Source organism: Neofelis nebulosa, chromosome 2 (genome assembly GCF_028018385.1).
Source record: "Neofelis nebulosa isolate mNeoNeb1 chromosome 2, mNeoNeb1.pri, whole genome shotgun sequence".
Taxonomy (NCBI): domain Eukaryota; kingdom Metazoa; phylum Chordata; class Mammalia; order Carnivora; family Felidae; genus Neofelis; species Neofelis nebulosa.
This window is the reverse complement of record NC_080783.1, coordinates 159241948-159267547: the sequence shown is the minus strand read 5'-3', so window position 1 is coordinate 159267547 and position 25600 is coordinate 159241948. Positions and strand designations below refer to the sequence as shown.

Genomic DNA, 25600 nt, shown 5'->3' with positions numbered 1-25600 from the left:
TGTACACTTTATAAAAACTGGACTGCACATATGACTAGAATATTAGATCTTCTCAGACCATATAATATTCTATATTCAAGAAGTATGATTTTAGGGGTGCCTGGGTGGCTCAGTTGGTTAAGCATTCAACTTCAGCTCAGGTCAGGATCTTGCAGTTCGTAAGTTCGAGCTCCATATTGGGCTCTGTGCTGACAGTTCAGAGCCTGAAGCCTGCTTTGGATTCTTTGTCTCCTTCTCTCTCTGTCCCTCCCTGCTCATGCTCTGTCTCTCAAAAAATAAATAAATGTTGGGGCGCCTGGGTGGCGCAGTCAGTTAAACGTCCGACTTCAGCCAGGTCACGATCTCACGGTCCGTGAGTTCGAGCCCCGCGTCAGGCTCTGGGCTGATGGCTCGGAGCCTGGAGCCTGTTTCCGATTCTGTGTCTCCCTCTCTCTCTGCCCCTCCCCCGTTCATGCTCTGTCTCTCTCTGTCCCAAAAATAAATAAAAAATGTTGAAAAAAAAATTTTTTTTAAAAAAATAAATAAGTGTCAAATAAATAAATTAAAAAAAGAAGTATTATTTTATACACACAGCCTATGAATGCTCCAGTTTTTCAATCATCTCCAATAACAAGAAGGTGGTCACTTAGCTTGGACTTATCTAGGGATAGACAGGATATACAGAGCAAAAGCGGGTCAGTGCAAACCCAGAAAAGGCCAAGACCACAGCAGGACTGAGACTAAGGAAGAACTTAAATGGTACTAGGACAGAGACCCTTCCCCCACCAGTTTTCCCACATATTAATTGAACAGAACTGGGAATGAATAGTAGAATCATCGTGTTTTGATGCCTACATAATAGATCGTTGCTGAAATTGCTAAGATTAGTTGAACAATTATACACTGCAAATTCCTTGGGTTCAGACACTTATTCTCAATTAATGTTTCTATGTTTTGTGTTTTTTAAAGTTTATGTATTTCTTTTGGGGGGGAGGAGCAGAGAAAGAGGGTGAGAGAGAATCCCAAGCAGGCTCCACACTCCGTGCAGAGCCCAATGTGGGTCTCAAATTCATGACTGTGAGAACATGACTTGAGCCAAAACCAAGAGTTGGATACTCAACTGACTGAGCCACCCAGGCACCCCAGTGTTTCTATAATATTATCACAGAATTCCTTTCACACACAACTGAAGATAAATTCTTAAACTAAGGGGATGCATACATCATTTAAAAACACTATCCTGGTTGGGCACTTACTCTGATAATATTTATGTATATTGTATTCAATAATAACAGAGTTGACAATCAAATTAAAATAAAATAAAAACATTATTCTAGTGGGCAGACTGAACATCCCATGTGTCTTAGCTCAGGCTGCTATAACAAAATACCATCGATGGGGTGGCTTAAAGAACAAACATTTATTTCTCACAGTTCTGGAAGTTGGGAAGTTTGGGTTCACACTGACAGCATGGTCAGATTCTGGAGAGATCTTTTTTGACTTACAGATAGCTGCTAATTTGCTGTATCCTCATCCCCCTTTATGGTGGAGAGAGAGAGTTAGCTTTCTGATCTTTTCTTATAAGGGCACTAATTCCAACATGAGGACCCCACCCTCATAACCTCATCTGAAGCTAATTACTTCCAAAATCCCTACCTCCAAATATCACTAGGGGAGTAGGGCTTCAAAATATGCATTTTTTGGGGATATAAACTTCCAGTCCATAACATCAGGTAAGTAGCATCTCCCATACTATATGGTGCCAGTGTAGAACCTATTCCAGGTTGTATATACTATCTATTTTTTCTATATTAAAACCTCTTATTAAAATAGAGTTAAAGGAGATTATTTAAATTTACCATATAGACCAAAAGTAAGAGGGACGTTTAAACATTTGACTTTTGTAAGTATATATTTAATTTTTAGCAAGATGATCTGGTCTGTTTTAGCCAAAACACAGATAAAGTGGAGTTTCATGACATGTGCATATGGGTTTCATACACTGGGTTGAGGCTTCATGTCCTTGAATCTCAGGACACAGAAAATCCTGAAAGAGACAAAAGAATGCCAGATACAAATGCCAGGTTAACCTACGTTGTCTTCTGGCTTTCAATGCAGAAGCCTCATCCTTGGCTAGCTCTTTAATATTCTACTCTAAGCTTCATTTTTTGGTCCAGAGCTTCTGGCCAGCATCAGTCTTTGTGGATCCCTTGTTACATGGTCTCCTTGGTATTCTTGGCAGCTGTCTTATACGGAGAGGTGAACACCAGAATTAAGTGAAGGGCAAAGCCTGCTTCCTATTCTTCAGAGCCAATATTCAAAGTTAATCTAGTATTCTTCATTCCAAATATCCAGCCCAAATCTCACGTCCAACACATATCTCCCTATACCATATTTTCAAGGCCTTTCTGGATCTGCAAATTTTCAGAGATGTGTGCTTAGTTAACAAAAGCACATCGAGACTATCAAATAAGAAGGCCCACAAAACTCTAGCTAAGCTGACATTTTGATGCTAGGCTGGTAAACAGTGGGTTATGTTGATTTTTATTTAGCTCCATACGATTCTGTAGAGATTTCTGTGTGCTTTGGGATACATTAATATTTGTACAAAAGAGAAATAAAATCTTTCCTTCTCTCTCCACCCTGAAACCCCAGGCAAATATATCCTCTCTGAATATATGAGCAGCAGACAAGAAGTAGCATTTGTTCCACATGCCATATCAACTCAGATGACAGAAAAATGTATAAACATAATTGCTGGTTCATAGGTTTTTTTTTTGAAATTTGTTACAAAGCCTTTTTTACTTTGATTTTCATGCAGTATGGACCTCAATAATACCTCTCAATCTACTCTTTTTAGAGGTAATACTAAAAGATGAAGAAAACTCTTAGCTCTGTTAAAGTCGTTTTATTATTGATTTAAGTCATTACTAACTCTTCTAAAAGCAGTAAAGGAAAAGGATCTTGGGTCCCAGAATCAAGATCTGCCCTTTAGTTTCCAGAATTTTATTCTGCAGACCCCCAAAAGAGGTAAGCCTACTAGTGCATTCTTGCCTCCCTGCTAGGAGAGACAAAGTTGTATCTGTTTAACTCTAATGCCAGGTTTAGTTTGGACTGTCTTGGGCCATTCATGTCTTAGCTTTCTTACATTAGTATGGATTATAGAGACAGAAAATAAAATGATTATATGTGAGAAGCCCAACAGAAGGCTTCCAAAATATAGTAGGTAATATAATAATAAATCCCAGACAAGGAAAGAAGATAGACTTCAATAAAAGTAACAGATGATGAAATAAATGACTTAAATTTAGAATACAGAGTGAACTTTTCTCATTTCATTGTCCTAGTACATTTGTTAAATGCTTGGCTTTTGCACTTGAGTTGGAAAACCTGTTTTCCATCACTTTCCAAATCTCCTCTCCTGCATCATTTTTACTCTGATTCTTTTAAAAGATTTTAGACCCTTTTAGCATATGTAAATAGAAGCATAAAGAGAAGATGATTACTTATAAACAGAAAAAGAAAGTTAACTATTTGTAATTCAAATATGCTGGAAAGTCAAGAATGTATGGCATATAAGTCTCAAGTGGAATAGAATTTACATAAAGGCTTATACTTAAATTTAGTTACCTACCAGCAGCCTCCAAAAGAAATAGAGCTTTGAAAAAATAATAGAGAATGCTATCAAGCTATATCTGACTAGCAGCAGAAAAAAACATAAGAGCAATCAAAGAAATTCATAGAAAGAGAAACGAACAAGAAAACACAAGGGAATTCTTCACACAAAACCTATAAATGAAAGATATTTTAAAAGCATGATTTTATCATTCATTTGCCCTGTAGCAAATATCAAAATTATGTGATAAGTCTTTAGAGACTGAATACAACATGACATTAATTTGTATGGAAAGAAATACCTATGCTCTGTGCTCTGAGCAGGTTTAACATAACCAAAGAAAAAGCCAAAAAAATGTACACAGCTTTTCTTGTAAGGTGAGGAAGGTTAAATCCATTCTCTAAGCCTAAGGATATAAATTCATCTTTAAGTTATAGCCTAAAGGGCTGAATATTAATAGTTGCCACTTTTCCCTAATGGGAGCAATATTTTGAATGACAAATAGATGTTCATTAAATAGTATGGATCATTTAATTATATGTGTGTCTTCCTAACTGTTTAATATTAGAGAGGTATGTGACCTAAATAATAGTTTTGGTTAGATGACCTTATTCTTAAGGGTCTCTTTCTGTCCAATTACCAAGCAAGCTTTTCAAATGCACTCAGAGATTTAATTCACAAATCCCTTAAGAGCCTTCTGGTAAAAGGTTGGGGCAGCACAAATAAGCTAATGATACATGACCTTGTTTCAGAAAATCAGGCTGGGATTCTAAGTGAGTATGCTTATTTACCATTGTTGTATTGCTACAGCAAGGCAAAAAGCAAAGAAATATGAATTTTTACCATAAATATATAGGAGAAAATGCAAATTAGAATTTTATATCATTCTATAATAGGTTGATTATTTATATCTTTATGATATCAGAAAAAGCATTTATTTCTCAGAAATTTCTATCTGTATATAATTATAGATATCTCAACTTTAATAAAAAAAAAGTCATATGCCTTTATTTATTGGCATTTTGTCTCTAGTGAATTCACGCTCCATTCTCAACAAGTTTACTTTTTTCCAATTTATCATTTTAACAACTAACAAATCCTTTCTTGCTACAAATACTAATTTGATAATTGGATTATTTGAAGTGAAAAAACAGATAGAAACAATATTATATAACTCATATTACAGCCCCAAATGTATGACAAGTTCCTATCTTCCCAGTGAGAAAATTAAAAATGGAGGGGAGGGATCAATCAAAATACAGTGAAGTTGATAAAATAATTAAAGATCAACTTGTATATTTGATTTAAAAGTTTTACACATGCACTTGTAAAATTGTGCATTAAATAAATATAAATTATATATTGATTTGATATTAATGAGTTTTTCTTTTTAAATTTCACCAACAAATCATTTGATTCGTCTTTAACCTCCATGTCTTTGTCATCACTGGATTTCTTAGTCACATAGTCTAGTTATTTAGACCTCTAAACTGTCTGAGATACAAAGTTTTTTAATCTATTGGTGATACTTCCACAGGAAATTTAATTCCAAATTTCCCATTTGCAGTCTCCACATTGTAACTACTTACGGTACTACTTTAAAATTGATCTTTAATAGAGCATTTTTACAATAACATCCAATATTTCATATGGCCAAAAGTAACAAATCTATATTCTTGTCCACCCTCTTTTTAAAATCTCATTTCACCAGGCGATCTCGATAGCAATCCCAAAGTAGCTTTCTGTTACTTGCTCGTGTGTCTTCTCCAAATATCACTTAATCCTTCTAAATAAAATAATTGAGAAATCACTCAGTCATTGGGAAATATTCTTAAGACTCCAGAAGTATTCAACAACCAGAAAAAATTAGAAATTTGGGGTATTTTTGAGGAAAATATGGGTCTTTTAAATTTTTTTAACATTTATTCATTTTTTTGATAGAGATAAACAGAGCACAAGCAGGGAAGAGGCAGAAGGAGAGGGAGACACAGAATCTGAAGCAGGCTCCAGGCTCTGAGCTCTCTTAGCCCAGAGCTCAACATGGGGCTCAAATTCACAAACTAGGAGATCATGATCTGAGCTGAAGTCAGCTGCTTAACTGACTGAGCCACCCAGGCACCCCAAGAAAAATATGGTTTTAGAACCATCTTCTTAGTCTGATGAAAGACTAACTTTTGATGCCAGATAGCCTAGCTGCTCCTTCAATATACCTGCTTTGCCACTAATGAGTTCCATGCCATTGGAAAGTGACTTGCTCTCCTCCAAGTCTCAGCTCCTTATCTATAAATGGCAGTTAGAAATAAAAACCTTGTAGAGACGTCCCAAGATTAAACTGCTCTGGGGATCAAATGTCTGATGCATACCCTTTTCAAAGAAGGAATCACCTTATATTTGAGTTCTAATAGACACCAGCACATTTATTTTGCGTGTACTATATGCCAGGCAATGTACTTGGTACTGAAGACTTAAAAGTGAACGGGTAGACTCATGGCTCACTCTTGTAGTGTTCATAGTTTTAGAAAAGAGACTTAGTCAAATAATCCCACAAATAACTATGTGTGGCAGTCCTCCAAGTGACAGGCTGGGCTCTTGACCCCACCCACCCAGAGGGTATCCTCAGCATTTTAATCATATCCATCAAAATGGATCCAGCTCTCCAAAGGAGTTGAGGAATACAAGTTTGCTGAAGTAATCATGGGGCGGGGGAGGGCGATAGGAGGACACATGCTATATGACAAATGTCAGAAACATGAAAACATTCCCCAGTTGGCATTTTTGTTCTCCAAAAGTTCTTCCCTTCTGCTACCCTGTTTATTTCCTCTTTCTCCATCCATCACACAGATATGGTTTTCCTTGCACTCTAAGCTTGAATTTCCACTCATCAAAAAAGAAAAACAAACAAAATGATGCCATGAAATGAAATGTGACAGATTTACTGAAAAATGGTCTCAGAGAAATACAGAAGGAAGAACTGTAGACTCATAACCTGGAGGCCTGGATTCAAACCCCACCTTTGCCATCAAGTCATCAGGCAATCTTGGGTAAGCCTTTTCATTTCTCTAGTCTTTTGTTTCCCACCCCAAAACAGAATGCTGAACCAAATAAACCCTCAAGTTCTTTTTAAAGTAAATAGATAATTATGATTCTGTGTCAACAAAAGTATCAAATGATACTAAATCTTTTAAATTCTACAGTTGAGTTCAATGGCTAAATATGTTTAGCTAATTCTTCCTGCTCCTTTAGATTTGGCTTCATAGTTAGTTGCTTAACATATTAACATCTATGTTTGTAAGATATAGTCTTTCTACAAAAGCTAAGTTTACTTGGGGTAAAAAAAAGGCGATTGAATTCATTCAGCACTCTAGTATTTCAAAGCAACCAGCCAACAACTGCATTGTCTGTTTTTCATGTCAGGCTAAGAAGAGTGAAATTTACTGATGTTTTCCTAACCCAAGCTTCCCTACTGTGCAAAATGAATAGTTAAGCAGAACATTAGCAGAACAGCTTCATTTCTAACTCTAGCAGCGAAGACTTCCCACCACTGTGACACAGAAGGATGCACACTTAAAGACAATACATTTATTTCGTGGATATGAACGTCTTTTGACTAGAAAAAGAAATAACAATCATCTGCAGTACTTTAAATAGAAAACATCTGTTTTTCTTAACATACTTCAAATACTTTGAATTTCCTGATTAGTTGTTATATGAGAACTGTATTTCTGAAAGACATAATGAGGCAGTTTAAAGATGAGTCTTAAATGATCTTTAAAGCAAAGTGAAGAAAAATGCTCATGCTCTGAGTAAGGATAGTTACAGCAGACCCATAAGCTCTGTAGTATGAACAAATACAAAATAATTCTCTCAACGATTTGCATTTACACCAAAAGTTCCATTAAGTATTGCAAGCAAAGGAGGATGATATAAATGAGTGGAGCATAGTGCTATATGAATGAAAATACAGTTCTGTAGTCTTATAGCATGGTAACAAAATCCAAGATGCTATTAAAGCAGTTTTTGCTTGACTAAGCCAAACATGAAGATTTTCAAAGTAATGACATGAAGCATCTTTGTGAGCATTACACAAATGTGTGCATACGTCAAAGAGTAGGCTCAAGAAGTGTATATTATGCAAACACATCTCTGGGTAATTACTCCAGGCTGGAGGGTGTATATTTATTTTGGCCACATCAGCCTTTCCTCAGCAATTTGTAATACAAAATGGAAAGGATCATCTATTTTTCTCATTAAACTTTATAAAAGATGCATTGTATAAATATTTCCAGGTGACTTCTTTGTTTTATTTTTTACCCATAATTCTTTTTCTGCTTCATGGCCAAAAAAAAAGGTAGTTATCATTAGGATATAAGTATTTCAAGACAAATGCCAAAGATAACAACAAGGAAACAAAAATATTGAATCTATGAATGGTAAAGTTTAAGGGCTTCCTGCTTTTTTTAAAATCAGCCAAATGTGTATTGAGAACCTATTATATACCAGACTCTATACTAGGAAATAAGAATCCAGAAAGAAAGAAAAGCTTCAAGGGACTCACAAACTATTCATGGATAAAAACAGATAAAGAAGCAAGCAAAAACCCCTCAGTATGATCAAGGTCATAGATGGAGTATGTATAATGTATAAAATATTTAGAGAACACAGACAGAAGAGCAATGGATTCTGCCAGAGAGTAACTAGGACTAAGAGTTAGACAAGAAATATGTGAATTTGACCTTTACATATAAGTAGAAGACCAAGAAGAGTATTGAGAACATTATTTCTTCAAATTATGTGGATAATAATAAAATTTTAAGAATCTAATGCATTTTCCTTCAAGACCTCTCTTCAAACACTTATGACTTTGCTATGTGTCCTGATGAATTGATTTCCCAGATGTAGTGTAAGGTTAAAAACAGTATAGAGAGCTATTAGAGCATGCTGTTATTTATATAATGAGGGGAATACACAAGATATATATGTATGTGTATATGTATATGCATGCAAATGTATAGTTTTAAACGCATACATTTATTTGAAATGCTACACAATTCACTTATAATATTTGCTATCTCTGAGGCAGGATTCTGAGGCGCTAGGGACTCTATGCCTTTTCTGTACTGTTTGAATTGTTCACCCACATGTACTACCTAACTAAATAAATGAATAAATTCCTTAGAACACTTTCTATGGCTCTTGCAACTAGTAAATAACATAGTCTTATCTTACTCTGAATATTCCCAGGAGTGTAAAACAATTCAGCGTGTGTCATACCAGCTTCTGATTTTTAAGGGAATTAAAATATAACTCTCAAATCACGATTGTTGCCAAAGGGCTTCTCACATTTTAGCACACTCAGGCAATAAAAGTTAGAGACATTAAGAGAAAATATTGTGTTCCTCATTAAGGATGCTGAGACTATATCTACCCAATATCAAGATAATTAGTCAATATGACCAATCCAGTGAAAAATCTGGCCTAGTTCAAAGAGGGTAGAGCTCAATTTAAATAAATTTAATTAGGTGGGCTCAGCTCCTAATGCAAACTGGACTTTTCATCTACCAGAGATGAAGCCCTATGTTCAGAATAGTATTCCACATACTGAATGAAGACTTTTTGCCTTTACAGATTTTTTGAAACTTGGAATACTTTGTCTTTTCTTGCAAAATATGCATCCATCTTTTAGACTCAATTCAAAAGCCCTCATGTACATTAAATCTCATCTTTATCACTTAACTGAGCTTTTTCTTCTATAACTGGAAATTCTATTGCTCTTACAGTTACCATCATGGTTTAGCACTTAACAACTCTCGAAAGTTTACGTGTGTTAGTTTTAAATCCCCAATGGAATTGTAAATGATACAGATAGCATATCAGGTTAGGGAAGTAGACATGGTCTACTAATCCAAAATAGATCACAGAGTCAATAAATAGCACACCAAAAGTATAATAGCATAGATTAGGGAACCAAGAATGTAAAATAAATTTACAAATTCAGCACAGATATTATGCACAAATATCAAAGCCAGAGTTGTAAGCAGGAAGGTGTTAGCAATGGGATAGCAAATCAAACTTCTTCCAGAAAGGAAAAGATGGAGTTTCATTCCCTCTTATTGAATAAAATTAAATTAAATTATGGATAATGCATATGGAGAAGATGGCTTATGTGGTTGTACCTTTGGTTTCCTAAATCTGAAAAAACAAATTGTGATACCAAATGCACAAATGTAAAATAATAGTACCTTCTCCACTTCTTCTGTACTTACTGTGGGGGACAAGGGGGATCTATAAAATGTTATGCACATTACAATGGAGTATTTTTTTTCTTTTTTTTTTTTTAAATTTTTTTAAATGTTTATTTATTTTTGAGAGAGAGAGACAGAGAGAGAGAGACAGAGCATGAGCAGGGGAGGGGCAGAGAGAAAGGGAGACACAGAATCTGAAACACGCTCCAGGCTCTGAGCTGTCAGCACAGAGCCCGACGCGGGGCTCGAACTCACGGACTGCGAGATCATGACCTGAGCCGAAGTCGGACGCTTAACCGACTGAGCCACCCAGGGGCCCCACTGAGCCACCTAGGCGCCCCTACAATGGAGTATTTTTAAGAAAGAAACATTAAGAATAAAGCACATGGAGACCATCAACTCTGATTTTTTTACCTGAAATTTTGAGCAAACAATACTTATTTTAATTTTCAGCATTGAGCTTCTTTTTTTTACTATGTCTGACAAGAGAGCATCCTATGAGGAATAGGTGACATTTACCAAAAAACAGAAGATAAACTATAATTCACAGGGCCACAATGTTACTAACATGAAGGAATTAATTCTTGCAGATATTTCACCAAATAAATAGGAGACTTCTAGTTGAAATAAACTCATAATGACCTGAATTCAAAAGTCTAGAGCATGTGAAGTGATATCTATGTGTGTAAATCATGAAAAACGATGACATCTTGGACAAATTTTCAACAAGTAACTTAAATCAAAATGACAATATTACATGTGTTGGGAAGTTTTAGTCTAATTTTATCATGTCCTGACTTTGTCCATTTGGGTTTATAAAGGTTCACAATAAGAAGCTGTTTTTTGTTTTGTTCTGTTTTGTTTTTTGTTTTTTATTTTTGGGGTTTTTTGTTTTCTTTTGTCTTTTCTCTGAAAGGCTATATATAGAATTTGGACAAGCTCATATCAAGTCATATCTGAAGGGTCATATCTGAGTGATAGTTTCATTGCCAAAATAGAAAGGCATTTCAAGTAATGCTTCATTGACATTTGCATACACTTTTTTTTTGTAAATATTTTTTATGTTTTATTTTTTATATTTGAGAGAGAGACAGAGACAGAGAGTGAGCAGGGGAGGGGCAGAGAGGGATGGAGACAGAATCTGAAGCAGGCTCCAGGCTCTGAGCTGTCAGCACGGAGCCCAACACGGGCCCGAACTCAGGAGTGGTGAGGTCATGACTTGAGCTGAAGTTTGACACTTAAATGACTGAACCACCCAGGCACTCCACATACACTCTTTCTACAACAATTCCTTATTTAACCAGCCAATCAAAGTAATCATCAAAAAAGCCAATGCACAGTTTGGAAAAGATTTAAATTAAATACGAATACCTAGATAAAATTTAATAACATTCCTTCACTAATTTTTCGTCACAGATCTAACTAGAAAATCACCTTCGCATCAAAAACTTGCATAGTCATTGCATTAAGAAAAGTAATTAAGTCACATACTAGTGAGTGGAGAAAATTCTACTAGGCCTTGACTTTCTGCCTCCTGATATGCTCTTTCTACTCCTTGGTTTTCTGTGGTTCTATTAAGACTTGGTAACCTGGCTCCACACTGCTGGTGTCCGAATGACTTAGAAATTCCCTAATGGGATGCTGCTACTAAGATTGCCTCCACAGTCTTCATCTCACATTATCCAGCCCAGTCACAGAGTGAGTGCCACACCCCAGGGCCCAGGCCCTTGGAAGCTGCCTGTTGCCTTCACCCCTATTGGCTTCCCAACTCTGCCCACTCACTGGTCTCCTGCTCCAACTGCATGCCAAGTACATTCAATTTTTTAAACAGAAAAATATTTTCTTTCCCCAATGTCCTGCCAAAAGAATTCACACTTAAAGTATACAATGATGGATTGAGAGCACATGAAAAACAAATTCATTCAGTTGCAAAACAGCCTGACTGCAACAATGTTTGAAGAGTATGTGGTAATAAATTCTTCTGATACAGGTATATGGTAAAATGGCATATGGTATATAGACATATAGTAGTAAAGGTAAACATTAGCTTTTCCAGAAAAAAAAAGAAGCTGTGGGTCTGTTAGAAACATTTTAATTATCATCATAGTAAAGGTGAAGGGTCAAATGTCTGTGTTGAATGAAACATCAAGGATACTATTATAAAGTAACAACAGACCCAAATGAAAATGGGCACAGTGTGCAGTCTATCTTCCTCCCGGCCTCACACAAATTCATTAAGCTGTGTTCTATGGCAACTCTTACTACTAAGAGGTTCTGCTGCCCTAACTTCACGGCTTGGGGTTCTCTCCTGAAATCAGAGCATTACATGATCAATCACATAGTCCTACATAACTCCCTTAACAAATCCCCAAAGGAAAAAGAGTCCCAAATCCTCATCCTGCCTTTTAAACTTCTCAGTAATCCCAAATGACCTGCTCAGCTTCATTCCCAAGGTGTGTTTCACCCTAGTCTCTGTTCCAGCCCCTCTGGAGCACCACAGAATACACCATGCACTCACATGCTGTGGTCCACATGGAGATGCACCACCCAGATTCCCCTTCAAGAAGGACTTGCTGCCTGGCTGTGGCACGTGTGGTCATAAATAGCCTCTAGCCCACCAGGACCTTCAGAGTCCACCTCAGCTGTTTCCACACCACGTCGTGCCCTCCCAGGACAGCTGGCAAACCAGGAACTGAGCCAAGTGGGCTCATAGTGTGAGCCAAGTGAGCCAAGTATGATCATTTCAGAGATACTCCAGACCCCTGGGAGGGACAGTACTCACTCCACAGCTCCCTGCTGGGTGGACTGAGGCTTTGTGGTAGCAGTTGGACATCTCCCTCTGTGCAATCCCACTTCCTTCCCCCTTCTTTTCACTGGTGTTTATCCCTAATAAAGAGCTTGCACCCCAGACTCCAGTTCAGCATCTGCTTCCAGAGAACTGAATCTGCAACACCTGCTTCCATGAGTCTGATTCTCTTCTTCATTCTCTATCAAAATCATTCTCCTCTTCTAAGGTCCAGCTCAAATGATACCTTCAAGAAATATTTCCTCATCCTTCCAATAGGGAATAATTATTCATTTCACTCATTTTGCTCTATTGCCCTGAATTATGCCTGTATCTCTGTGTAGCAAGTTGATAATTTTTATACTAAAGTTAGTAGTTTAAATTTTAAGTTTTTTGAGAGCGTAGTCTGTCCTATTCACTTCTGTACGCCCACAGTGCATAACAGATAAGAGTTATGAATGAAAGAAAAAACTAATGCATGATCTAGAATCTACCTAAACCTCTTCTTTTTTCCTCCTCCATTATAGCAAAAAGAATGCTGCCAATATTTCCTCTCCAATATTTCATACATATGCCCAGCCTCTCTATTTTTTTTACCTATATGTTATATATAGTCCCTGCTTTCCACACTAGCTAAGCATATCTGCTTGGTATGGAACATGCTTATCCTGTCTTTAAGCCATCACATAAAAGGTGTCTCTTTGACAGCATGATCCTTTCTTCAAAATATCGTTCAAGATCCTCTTTGTATGTGAATTACCCTAAGGTACTGCCATCCAATTCCAGCTACCTCAGGATCTTCTTGTTCACATAATTTAGGCATCTAATTATGTGTCTAAAAATCATTATGCTCCATCAGAACAGTGACCAAAGTTTGTCCACCCTTAAATCTTTGTAAGACTAGAAAAATAAACTATACGGGAAATGCAAAACATACATATTCTGGATTAATAATTTATAATGTTCACCTTCTCACTTTCCAAAATGATCATTCCATACTTTCTCCTCTCAATCCCCATGCACATAGGCCTGCTACCACCTCTACTGCCACCATTAGCCCATCCCTGTCTAATGACCTTACCTCATAATTCACTGAGAAACTAGAAGCCAGCAGTAAGAATCTCCCTCTTCTCATCATCAGAAATATTGACATCTTATTCCCTGCTTACCATCTTACAGTATGGACTAGGAATCTCTGTTCCTACCTAAGGCCAATGTCTGATCATGTTCTAGATTCCATCTTCAGGATTTTCTTTCTATAATGTCCCCTTTCTCTTGCATCATCACTGTCCTGGATCATCTCCAGCACCACACACTACCATGTTGTAGTATCTTCTATCTTTAGAAAACTCTACTTTGATCCCAGATTCCCCTCATCTTCCAACAAAACTTATTGAAAGAGTTATCTCTAATGGCTACCTCCAGGCTTTCACCTGACATTCTCTAAGTTTCCCCAGTCAGACTTAAGTGCCCACTACATCATTGAGATTGAGATAATGAAGTCACTAATGGCTTTTGTGTTGCCAAATCCAATGGTTACCTCTTAGTTTTTATCTTACTTAACCTCCCAAAGCAATCAACACAGTCGACTCCATCCATCCATTCTTCCATCCATCCATCCATCCATCCATCCATCCATCCATCTCTTCTTGTAATACTACATTCAGCTTCTAAAATGTTTCATTCTCCTTGCTTTTCTGCTAACCCATTGGGTGCTTTTTCTATCTCCTGTGCTGGTTCCCTTAAATGTTGTCAAGTCCAGAGTTTGTCCTTAGGTATATTCTTCACCCTCTTAAGTGATCCTATCCAGACACTTGGTTTTAAATATTATCTCTATGCTAATGACCCTCCAACTCTCAATATCCAGCCCTCACTTTATTCTTCACTGAGCTTCAGAGTCATATATAACATCATCATAGGAATATCTATTCTGCAACTCAAATTTAACACAGTCAAAACAGAAGTCCTGCAATAGCAAACTTGCTCCTCCCCTAATCTTTCCATTCTTTGTATAGAGGATCATCATCCACTCAGTTGTTCCAGTTACCTATCTAGCAGTTATCCTAGACTCCTCTGTTTCTCTCACTTCTCACCTCTACTATCAAAACATATATTGAATCTATTCACATCTATCCTTCTCCACTATCACCACCATGGTCCAAGTCACTGACTCCTCCACTTAGATGACTGCAAAAGCATCCTATTGATCTCCCTGCTGATGCTTTTGGATTCTTAAAAGCCATTCTCCACACAGCAGTAAAAATGAGTTTTAAGAACATGTATTAGATTAACTCACTCTTCTAAAACTCTCCAATGACTTTCCGTCACACTTGTACATACAAACTGTAATGTGCTTGCCGGAATCACCTACAAACCCACTCCCCAACCTCTCCCCCTTCTATCATACCGCACTCACACCAGCCTTCCCTCTGCTCTTTGAACATACTAAGCTTATTCCTGCCTTAGACACTTTATGTTTTGCTATTTCTCTGTCTGAAGTGCTATGTTCTCAATCTTTGTACAGCTAGGTCCTCCTTATTATTCAAGTCTCATTTCATTGTCAGCTCTAAGAGGTCTATTGTGGCCACAAAATCTAAATTAAAGCCCACCCCCATTCTCAGCTAGGCATTATCATCACACCATCCTGTTTTGTTTTCTTCCTCACAGTTTTCACTTTCTGAAACTGTCACATTCATTTTTCAAATGTTGTCTGCCTGTCTCTTTCCCTTCCAAAAACCAGAGGCCTTGTTTATCTTGCTCATCACTATATCTTGAATGCCTAGGGGATATTGGGAGAATAATATATGAACAATAAATATTTGTTGAATGAAAAACAATTAATATTAATCTTTGGAATAGTAGCCACGTATGACATCCACAGCTGAAAGCCAGGTCTTTTGTTCTCTTCCACAGCTTGTACTTCCCACATTGAACCTTAAAGTCTTTTCAGTTGTCTGTTTCTTCTATTATCTAATTCCTTGAGGAAAAGACATCCTATCTTTATATTATCACCAACTAGCATAATTCTTATCATAAAGTTAGATGTACTATAAATATTGGTTTAAGGAATAAAGGAAAACAGGGATGGGGAAGAAGCAAAGTGACATAGAACCTATAAATAAATATAAGGGTGAACCTCAGAAGAGGCTGAATAATGGCTATAGTGCTATCACGTTTGAGGCAAAACAGTTACCATATACAGGCATAAGTAAAGCTTTACAAATAGATTTGAACTCTAAGACTTTAAAGTCACGTTTAAAGCTCTTGCTGAGAAGCTATCCAAATTCTATACCATCTTCAGATGACATTAGTGTAATATGGGTGTTCAAATTCCTAAATGCAACTCTCAGCTGAGAGGAGCATGGTGTGAGAGTTCTCTGAGTTATTGGCATTATCAGGGCTTATGAATCTACCTCAGACCAATTTTCAACTCAATTAGTTTTCATGAAGTGTCCACAGAAGGCATGGCACTGTATGCAGTGCAGATCCCAGAATGCTATGTCAAGGCAGGTCAGAGATTTATAGGTCCCAGTGTAAAAAGTTCAGTTTATTCTGTTTATCTCATTCATTTTGTGTTAGAGCAAAGCCATTAAAATGTTATGACCATTTTCTTGACCTATGATCCAAATCTGAAAAAATAAGGTCCAAATTGCTACACTTGGCACCCTGTGATAAAGATCATATATTATCTTCTCAGGACATGGAGATGGAATTTGTTTATTTTACTTATTTTTTTCATAGAAAAGTAGACCTGAAAGATGAAGATTCAAAGAATGTTAACATTTATAAGCATAGCTATGAAAGAAATAACCCTATTCTTTATAAGCAGAATTCCATCCAAGGAGTAGGTGCTCTAACCAGTGGTATATTGAGGTGGGGGACAGGGCAGAGAAGAGCCAGCCCTCATCATTAATTACACTTATACTGAATGTAGATCTCTGTCATCCAACAGACTGACAAGCCAGATGACAAAACAATACATGAGTACAAAAGTTAAAAAGCAAGTGTATGTATCATTCATAGCACAAGCTGCAGGATGACAGTGGAGGGAAGGCACTCTGAGACTAGGGTCAGAAGAGGTGGATCCTGAGCCAGACCATTAAGCAAGGAAGACTACCACTTTATGTAACAGTAAGGTGCTTCCCCAAAACTTGAGAGAATAGAAAATAATACTACTTTCTAAGAGTTAAACTATGAAATCAACACATAATTAAAGCAGAGATGTATGTAGTCACTTCAATGATACTGTAAGCTTCCCAGTCCAGCAAGCCTAACTTTAAATTGACTGAATTTATTAACAAATTTAAGGAGAATTGCAAATAACGATCAAACAGCATCGCCCTTCCAAACACTCTCCAGGTTAGGGCACCAAGTCAAACTGATGTGAAGATCCCATTCTGTTGATAGACACCATAGGCAGCCAGCACCTGATGTCACTAGACATCCCACTCATGCAATTCCCTTGTTCTAACTATATACTCATCAAGCAACCTATTGATAATTAAGTTTCTCATGCAGTTTGTTTCAACGGAACAATGTGCTGGTCAGGTCAACATGAAGACCAGGTCTGCTCAGCAATTAAATTTCTTAACGTAAATTACTGTATTGGCATTCTGGTTTTATACATCAGTCTCTTGTGAGCTTTGTTAGTGCCAGCCATCATCCCTGAATTGTTGTTGTTGTTGTTGTACTTCCAGGACAGTGACATAATAAGTTTTCAGACCCTGTAGAAGTATACAGGACTGGTTTGGTTCAACGGAAAGCTCATTCAAGGGTTTCAAAACCCTAGAGAGACAGAGTGGTGGGGGAGAGAGAGAAGAGAAGAGAAGAGAAGAGAAGAGAAGAGAAGAGAAGAGAAGAGAACAAGAGGGGAGGAGAGGGGAGAGTAGTTTAGGCAGATACATTGAGACAAATCTGTGTAGAGATGTGAATATAATATTAATGTTCAGGCAGTGAGAACTCACTAGTGAAACTTGAGTAGGAGGTGCAACATGATCAAAACTGTTACTCACAGGTCTACTATGTGCAGTTCTGCTTAGCAGAACTCATGGTTCAGTTGAGTTAGCCAAGCAAACAACTAACTACAACACAATATTATAAGCACACAGAGAACTCTGCAAGCACCAGAGAAAGAACCTGCAGTTTACTCTAGGGATGATCAGGGAAAAATTACATTTTTTATTCTACTTTAATATTCTTTCAAACTTCCCTCTTTATTTAGATACTTTTTTAGTTAAAATAAACATATCAATATTTCAAAGAGCCTCAGAAGTGTATTTCTTACTTTCTACTAAATATTCCTACCTGGATATGCCATAGGCATCCTCAACTCAACATTTCAAAATCTAAACACATGATTTCTCTGCTTTTCTTCATGTGTTCCCTACTTTGGTGATTGTAACCACAATCCATCTGGTTATTGGGCATAGTCATGCTAGATTCTCTCTTCAACACCCAACATACAATCAGTCCAAAGCCTTAAAGGTTTTGCCTTTTCATTACCTCTTAAATTTCTTTTCTCCCAGGGCCATTGCCTTAGTCCAGGTTTTAATCATTTGTCAGGAAGATTACTGAAGGAGTCTTCTACATGGCTCCCTACCTTCATTCCAACTAGCTTCTATCCTTTCCAGCATGTTTTCAGTTTTAAAGCTAGGATGATAGTCATTTAGTCATCCAACAAATGCATATGTGTCAAGGAATTTGTAAGTCCAGGGGATAGAGCGATGAACAAAATATACAAGGTCCTTGATTTTCACTGACATGATACTATAGACAAGACATTAATTATGTAAGCGAAGAAATGAATAAAGCATTTTTTCAATAGTGATAAAACGTATAAAGTAAATACAATTAATTCATGTAGCAGAGAGTGACTATGTTAACTAGCTGCAATTTAAAACCTGAAACTACTAAAAAAAAAAAGAGAGAGAGAGTGTGTGTGTGTATGGCTGCAGGACTGGATTGTCATTAAGGCGTCTGGGGCAATGACAGTTAGGAACAGGATGATAAGAGGAAGCCAGTCATGCAAAAGTCTGGGAGCAAAATATCTCAGTCAGAGGAATAACAAACACAAAGTCCCCAAGGAGGATGCAAATTTAGACTGTTCAAAAAATGGGAAGAAAGCAAGTGTAGCTACAATGAGAGGTTAAAGAGAGAAAGAGTGATAGGGGATAAGGTCAGTGAGTTACACAGAGGGCTCTCGCAAAAGGCCCCATAAATTTGAGTTTTAGTCAAAGTGCTATGGGAAGCTATTGAAAATATATAAGTAGAAGAGCTGCATAATTTCATCTGTGATTTGAAATTTCACTCAGGGTCTTGTGTGGATAATGGATTAAAGAGAAGCAGGAGTGAAAGAAGGAGGACCATTCTAGATTTCAGTGCAAAAGTATAGGTGGTAGAAGGAAAGATGGATAAACAGTTGATTTGGTGACATATTATGGAGTTATATCAATAAGACTTCCTATTGGAGTGAATATGGGAGATGAGAAAAACAAAAAGAAACCAAGGATCTGTAACCTGATGGATACTGGTGTCATTTTCTGAGATGGAAAAGACTGAGTCAGGAGGTTTTAGAACTTTGGAGCAGGAGTAGGAATCAAGATTTCAGCTGAGCCAAATTAAGTTTGAATAAGTATTGAGAATCCAAAGACAAATGTTGAGTAGGCAGCTAAATACAGAAACATGGAGGCCAATGGAAGGGCCATTGGTAGCAATAGAAGCTTGAGGGTCATTGACATACAGATAATATTTAAAATTATTGGCCTAGTGTAAAAACAGACTAGAGAAAGAGAAGAAAAGGCCAAGTCCTGTGGCATTCCAACATTTGGAGATCAAACAAAGATTGAAGAAACTGAAAAGTAGAAGCCAATGAGGTGAAAGAAGCTTCAGGTGAGTATCATGGCAAGGAAGCCAAAAGAAAAGAACATTTCAAAAAGTAGAGAGTGGTCACCTTTGTCAAATGCTGCTGTGAGGTTAAAACAAAAGTCACCACCACTGCACTTGGAAAGATTGAGATCATTGGTAACCTTCTCAAAATCAGTCTGAGGAGAGTGCTATACAATAAACCTCTACTGGAGAGAATATGAAGGAAGAGAGGAGGCTACAAACCATTTTGATTTGTAAAATAGTTTGAAATAAAAAGCCTATATCCATAGCACTCCCTTTGAAAACTCTCAGCCTCAAAATCTGAAAGGAAATTAAGAGAAATAAAAATAAATGGTGTCATAATTGGTATAACAAAGAGCACACCAATTATTTCAACAGGTAGCCAATATGGGAAGTGCATAAATTTAGGAAACAACATTGTGTCCTCACAATAACTTGAGATGTCTACTTGATAATGGCACTTCAGAATTCACAAGAGGGCATCAGTACAGTGCTTTCTATGTGTGTCACTTAAGCCAGAAGCTGGACTCTTCTGTACTTTGGCATTAAGAGTCGAATCACAGTCTTGAAATTTTAAGATTGCAAAGGACTTAGAGGTCATTTAGTCCAACTTCTTTATGTGAATGAATCCCCTCTACCACATCTGTAATGAATGTTTCTCCTCTCTCATCTTGAGAGTTAGTGAATTTGCCACCTCCGCCCAATGCTTCAGGTAGAAATAAATGCATCTTATTACATTTCAGATAGATTTTCTACCTTTTATAATAATAGTTATTTTAAGCATTGTGAAACCTACCAATTTGATTAGTATGAGTCATATGTCCTTCATCTATTTTGTGTATAGAGGAAAAAGGTAATTATGGAACATGTAGGCCTTTTATTTCTATTTACCTGTCTACCTATATGCTGCCTCTTTCCAAGAAAAAAAACTTAAACGAAATGATTTAAAACACCTGGGTGCAAGAGAGTTATTAAAGTAGAAATAGAAATTCAAATTCCCAAAAAGAAATTCTTGACTCAAAGGCTAATGTAGTTGCTGGCATTGAAATTGAATTTATCAGTGGGCCTTCTACAATTCAGTACAAAAGAAAAATATGCTGGATTACACAGTTCTCTTTATATAATGGAAGAAAGTATACTAATTTGCCATTAAATTAAAAATTTATTTGTTCTAAATTAACAAGAGGAATTTCTCATGCAGCATCTTATAAAAGAGCCTTATGTCTTTGTTTTCTATGTGCATTCATTTTCATTGCCTAATGTACTGCTAAGGGTGCTAGACACTCATTTTTACCAAGCTCACAATCTCAACCCAATGCAAAACAACCTTTAAAAAAATTCTGTTGAATAAAGGGGACAAAATGATGTTCTTGTGAACTGAGAGAGGTGTATAGAAGATGGCTGACAGACAAGCAGAGATAAGAATTGGCCTGGATCTCTGATAATACTTTGTATCCTTCAGAAGGGAAGTGATATCTGTAAGCAAAAGAGGTTATTAAAGCTCATTCTGTTGCCAGAGGTAATGTGAAGAATTTGGGATTTCTCATTTGCTCTTTAAACACTCTAATTGTTTTTCCAGGAAGGGCATTATAAAATCCTGCAGCCTGAAAAGTTACAAATGGGTCAGCTGTGTCTTTCTATCACTAAGCTCCTGTGGTTTTACAACACTTTCCCCTGTTCTTGGATTGAAGAGTGGGGGAAGTATGCCCACATAATGACCATTTCACCTTTGAAGGCCTTGTGGTTCTGGGGCATCACAAAAGGCCCTCAGTAAAAATAAATTACTTTCCTCACAGTGGTTATCACAGTTTTTTGGACTTTACCTGGACTACCTGTTTCCATCATTAAATTCTAAATAAATGAAGACAGATCTCAACTCCTTGCCCACACCTAAAGCCAGCCAGGCTTAACTCTGCTCTCTTCTCTATGGCTAGAAAAGGCACACCTACGTGGATGGAACTGGAGGGTATTATGCTAAGCAAAATTAGTCACTCAGAGAAAGACAAATATCATATGACGTCACTCACATGAGGACTTTAAGATACAAAACAGATGAACATAAGGGAAGGGGAGCAAAAAGAATATAAAAACAGGGAGGGGGACAAAACAGAAGAGACTCATAAATATGGAGAACGAACAGAGGGTTGCTGGAGGGGTGGTGGAAGGGGGGATGGGCTCTAAGTGGGTAAGGGGCATTAAGGAGTCTACCCCTGAAATCACTGTTGCACCATATGCTAACTAACTTGGATGTAAATTAATAAATGCATTTTTTAAAAGATTTAAAAAAATAAATAAATGTTATGGAAAACAAAGGAAGAAAAGGCATACCTATAATCTGTATTTTGTCTGTCCAAATGTGACAGCAATTTATATTATAATCCTCATTATTACTACCATATACTACTTCTACTTCTACTACTACTACTATTGAATCTGGATTATATCTAGTGGTCCCTTAAGGCCAATAGGCTAGGTTCAATTAGCACAAATTAGTTATTGGAAAATGAATGTAAGTGCAGTAAAAGTAACCTACATACCGAATGAGGCTGTTTGTATACTGGACAACAGAATGTATTCATGGTGTTACCATGGAAAGAACAAGAGATTTCAGACTTACTCTAAAGAAGGCATTGGTGCGCCCTCAAATAAGTAACCCCAAACAAATGACTTGGCTTTTTACAGAATTAGAATAAACTGAATACACATTTGTTTAAAGCCAGAATATTATAGGCACGTAACAGTAAATGCTAACGTACATGCTGATGGTTGGCAGCTCAAACAACAAGCATGCTGATCGTGCTATTCATGCTATTTCACCTAACAGTCTGTTATGACATACAATTGCCAGAAATCAAGGTGAAAGCTAAGCAAAACCCAGCTGCCAACAGCATAATTTGCTCCTCATTCTTACCTATTCCACCCTGTAACCCTGTTTTGATTAGCAGGAAGCCTGGGAATAGAGGGTAAAAATAATAATAAAAGAGGCCTATGAATTACTGGATAGTTTTTAAATGCCATACAACTTTGAGAAAGAAGCACCAGTTGAGACAAGTACACATTTCCCTAGAGCAGTCTAAAATATCCTACAGCTTACATGATGCCTTGGTGAATGGTTATCTCCAAGAAAGCTGTCTGCTTTGGGAAACTGCGTAGCACAAATACCTGGTGTGGAAGAAGTTGGCATAGCAACTTTGCATTTACAATGGTGAATCACACAGTAAACAGGTGCATCAAACAACTATCAAATGTGTTTGCTTCTCTACAAAGTGGTTAAATCTTATAAAGCATTTTTAGGCTTTTCTTTTTGAAAAACACAAACTCTCCAGTCCAATAATTTAAGGCAGTTCATTTGCTGAATAGGACAGGATATCCATGACTCATGGAAAGATTTGTTCTCTGTATTTTCTCTACATAAAGAACGTGACATTTAGGCAAAAAAATAAGTCATTTCCCCTTCATAACAGACATAATTCTCCATTGACCAGAAAATGGTACCAAAGATAAGCTTTCTGTGTTTGTCAAGAAATATATTTCCAAGAAAAGAATTGCTTACCTTTTGGCAACAGGCCCTTTGAAATTCAGATCAAATGTCTTTGGATCACCTGCATCTAAAACAAAGAAGTTTTTAAGCATATATGCCAATGAAATGGCAAATAAATACATATACAATATTAATAAAGAAAAATCTACAACTTGGCTACTGCCCAGTATAATGCTGTATTCAATCTTTGGTCCAAGGAAACATCAGTTTTGCCTTGGTTACATCTGCCAATCCTTTTCCCTCTCTCCAGCTAGAAGCAAGACCAGGAAAAGTTGTTAAGGACCATATTCTGTGCATACTGTACACATACCTCCCTTTGTTCTGGATAATAACATTATAGATTGCATCCAGGGTAGCAAAACTTGGAGCTCTTCTGGTTTGCAAAGCCATTCTGCCATCTGCCATCATCAAGTATTGCATACTTGTCAGGTGCAAAATATAATAGAGATGCTTACTTATCTAGTTCTCCCCTTTCTCTCAGTAGATTAGGCTTTCCTTCAAGAGGTTGAAATATTGTTGGTCTCTGCCACATTGGCTATATGGTATATACAAGTCACTATCATACTATATAAACATTATTTTTAATTGATATTTTAAGATCCTACCAACTGAGTCACCAGGTGCCCTAGGATGGAAGTTATTTTATACATCTTAGGCCACATCATGACTCATTGTTGCATCATGATTGTGATATATTACCCTCATTTGTAAACTGTACAAGGTACACACAAAATGGTTTTTTTTCCCCTGGCATGTACTGTGTAAGCAGACCCAGGAGCAAGTTCTGTAAAATCATTCTGGCCAGGGATCTGTATTTTGCAATCCCACCCCCCCTCCCCTGCTTCCTCTAGGGATTTGTCCTTTGAGAAGGCTTAGTCCTGGAATTAAAGACAACATTCCTAAACAGAATGGCAAAACAACAACAACAACAACCACCATCACCAAACGCCATGTGTCAGCAACCTGACTCTGCCTGTAAATGGGGAAATGAGGTCTGAGGACTCAGAGACCTCTTTAGTGTAATCATCTGCTGAGGACAAAACAACAGGAATGTAAAGACAAACATGCAACAGAAATCCAAGAGCCAGTCAGTCAGTGAATATTCATAAAGCACCTATTATATGCTGAGAGATCCAAGGGCACAGAAGATATTTAAGGCATGGTCCCTATCTCAGAGACCTTACAATTGGTGGGACAAGATCAATGCATTGATTTATTCAACAAAAGTCCTTAAGAATCTTTATTTACCAGGCCCTGTGTTGTAACACATGAACACTGAACATACCATATAAAACAATTAATAAAGAACCATATTATGTGGTATCAGCCTTAAGTGTTATAAGACTTCTAAGAAAGTAGGTTTCATCAAAGACTAGAAGAGTCACAAGGGTTTCATTCAAGAAAATGAGACTTTTGTGAAAGACTAGAATAAAACAAAAGGCAAAGAAAAACATTTTGTGTGAATGAAACCAGAATTCTGTTAAATTCAGTAGCTATTTATTGATCACATGTTACGTGTTCTACATTGAAAGAGACACTGCAGGGGATACAAGATTTAGTGAAATGGTCTCTGTCTTCAGCAAGCTAACTGATGAGCAGGGAGAGAAATAAGAAAAGTACCAAAATTGTTATAATACAAGGCAGAACATTATATCATAAGAGGGGTACAAAGAAAGTGTTATGAGATCCAGGGAAGGAAATGTCACTTTCAGTTGAGATTAGAGCCACAATATATTAAGTTAGACAGGTGAAGTTTAGACCTGTGGCGATGAATGAAGTCACCTAGGGTAGATATGATTAGCATGTTTGTGGGGATAGTGAAAAGATCAGCCTGATTGGAATAATAAATAATGGGATAGGAGAAGGGGGGAAAAACTGAATAGATACCATAGGATCAGACTATAGAAAGCTTAAAAATCTGGGATAGAAGATTTTGTCTTTGGGGTTTTTTTGTTTCTTTTTTTTAAGAGAGAGAGAGAGGGAGAGGGAGAGAGAGAATGTGTGCACAAGCAAGGAAACCAAAGAGGTGAAAAACCTATATGCTGAAAACTATAGAAAGCTTACGAAAGAAATTGAAGAAGACACAAAAACAAAGGGAAAATATTCCATGCTCCTGGATAGGAAGAACAAATAGTGTTCAAATGTCAATACTACCCAAAACAATACACATATTCATTGCAATCCCTATCAAAAAAACACTGGCATTCTTCACAGAGCTAGAACAAACAATCCTAAAATTTGTATGAAACCAGAAAAGATCCCGAATAGCCAAAGCAATCTTGAAAAAGAGAACCAAAGCAGGAGGCATCACAATCCTGGACTTCAAGCTGTATTACAAAGCTGTAATCATCAAGACAGTATGGTAATGGCACAAGAACAGACACTCAGATCAATGGAACAGAATGGAGAACCCATAAATGGACCCACAAACATATGACTAATCTTTGACAAAGCAGGAAAAAATATCCAATGGAATAAAGACAGTCTCTTCAGCAAGTAGTGCTGGGAAAACTGGACAGCGACAGGCAGACAAGTGAACCTGAACCACTTTC

The 25600-nt window shown here is 37.1% G+C and overlaps 1 protein-coding gene across 6 annotated transcripts in view; it reads right to left on the bottom strand.

The window, feature by feature from the left end:
* Positions 1 to 25600, bottom strand: part of SLC44A5 (solute carrier family 44 member 5) — a 370056-nt gene that overhangs the window by 129006 nt on the left and 215450 nt on the right. For all 6 annotated transcript variants that reach the window (XM_058716941.1, XM_058716936.1, XM_058716942.1 and 3 more), the window contains one exon: positions 23061 to 23115. In XM_058716941.1, coding sequence (XP_058572924.1) covers positions 23061 to 23115 — 55 coding nt within the window. The remainder of the gene's footprint in view (positions 1 to 23060; positions 23116 to 25600) is intronic.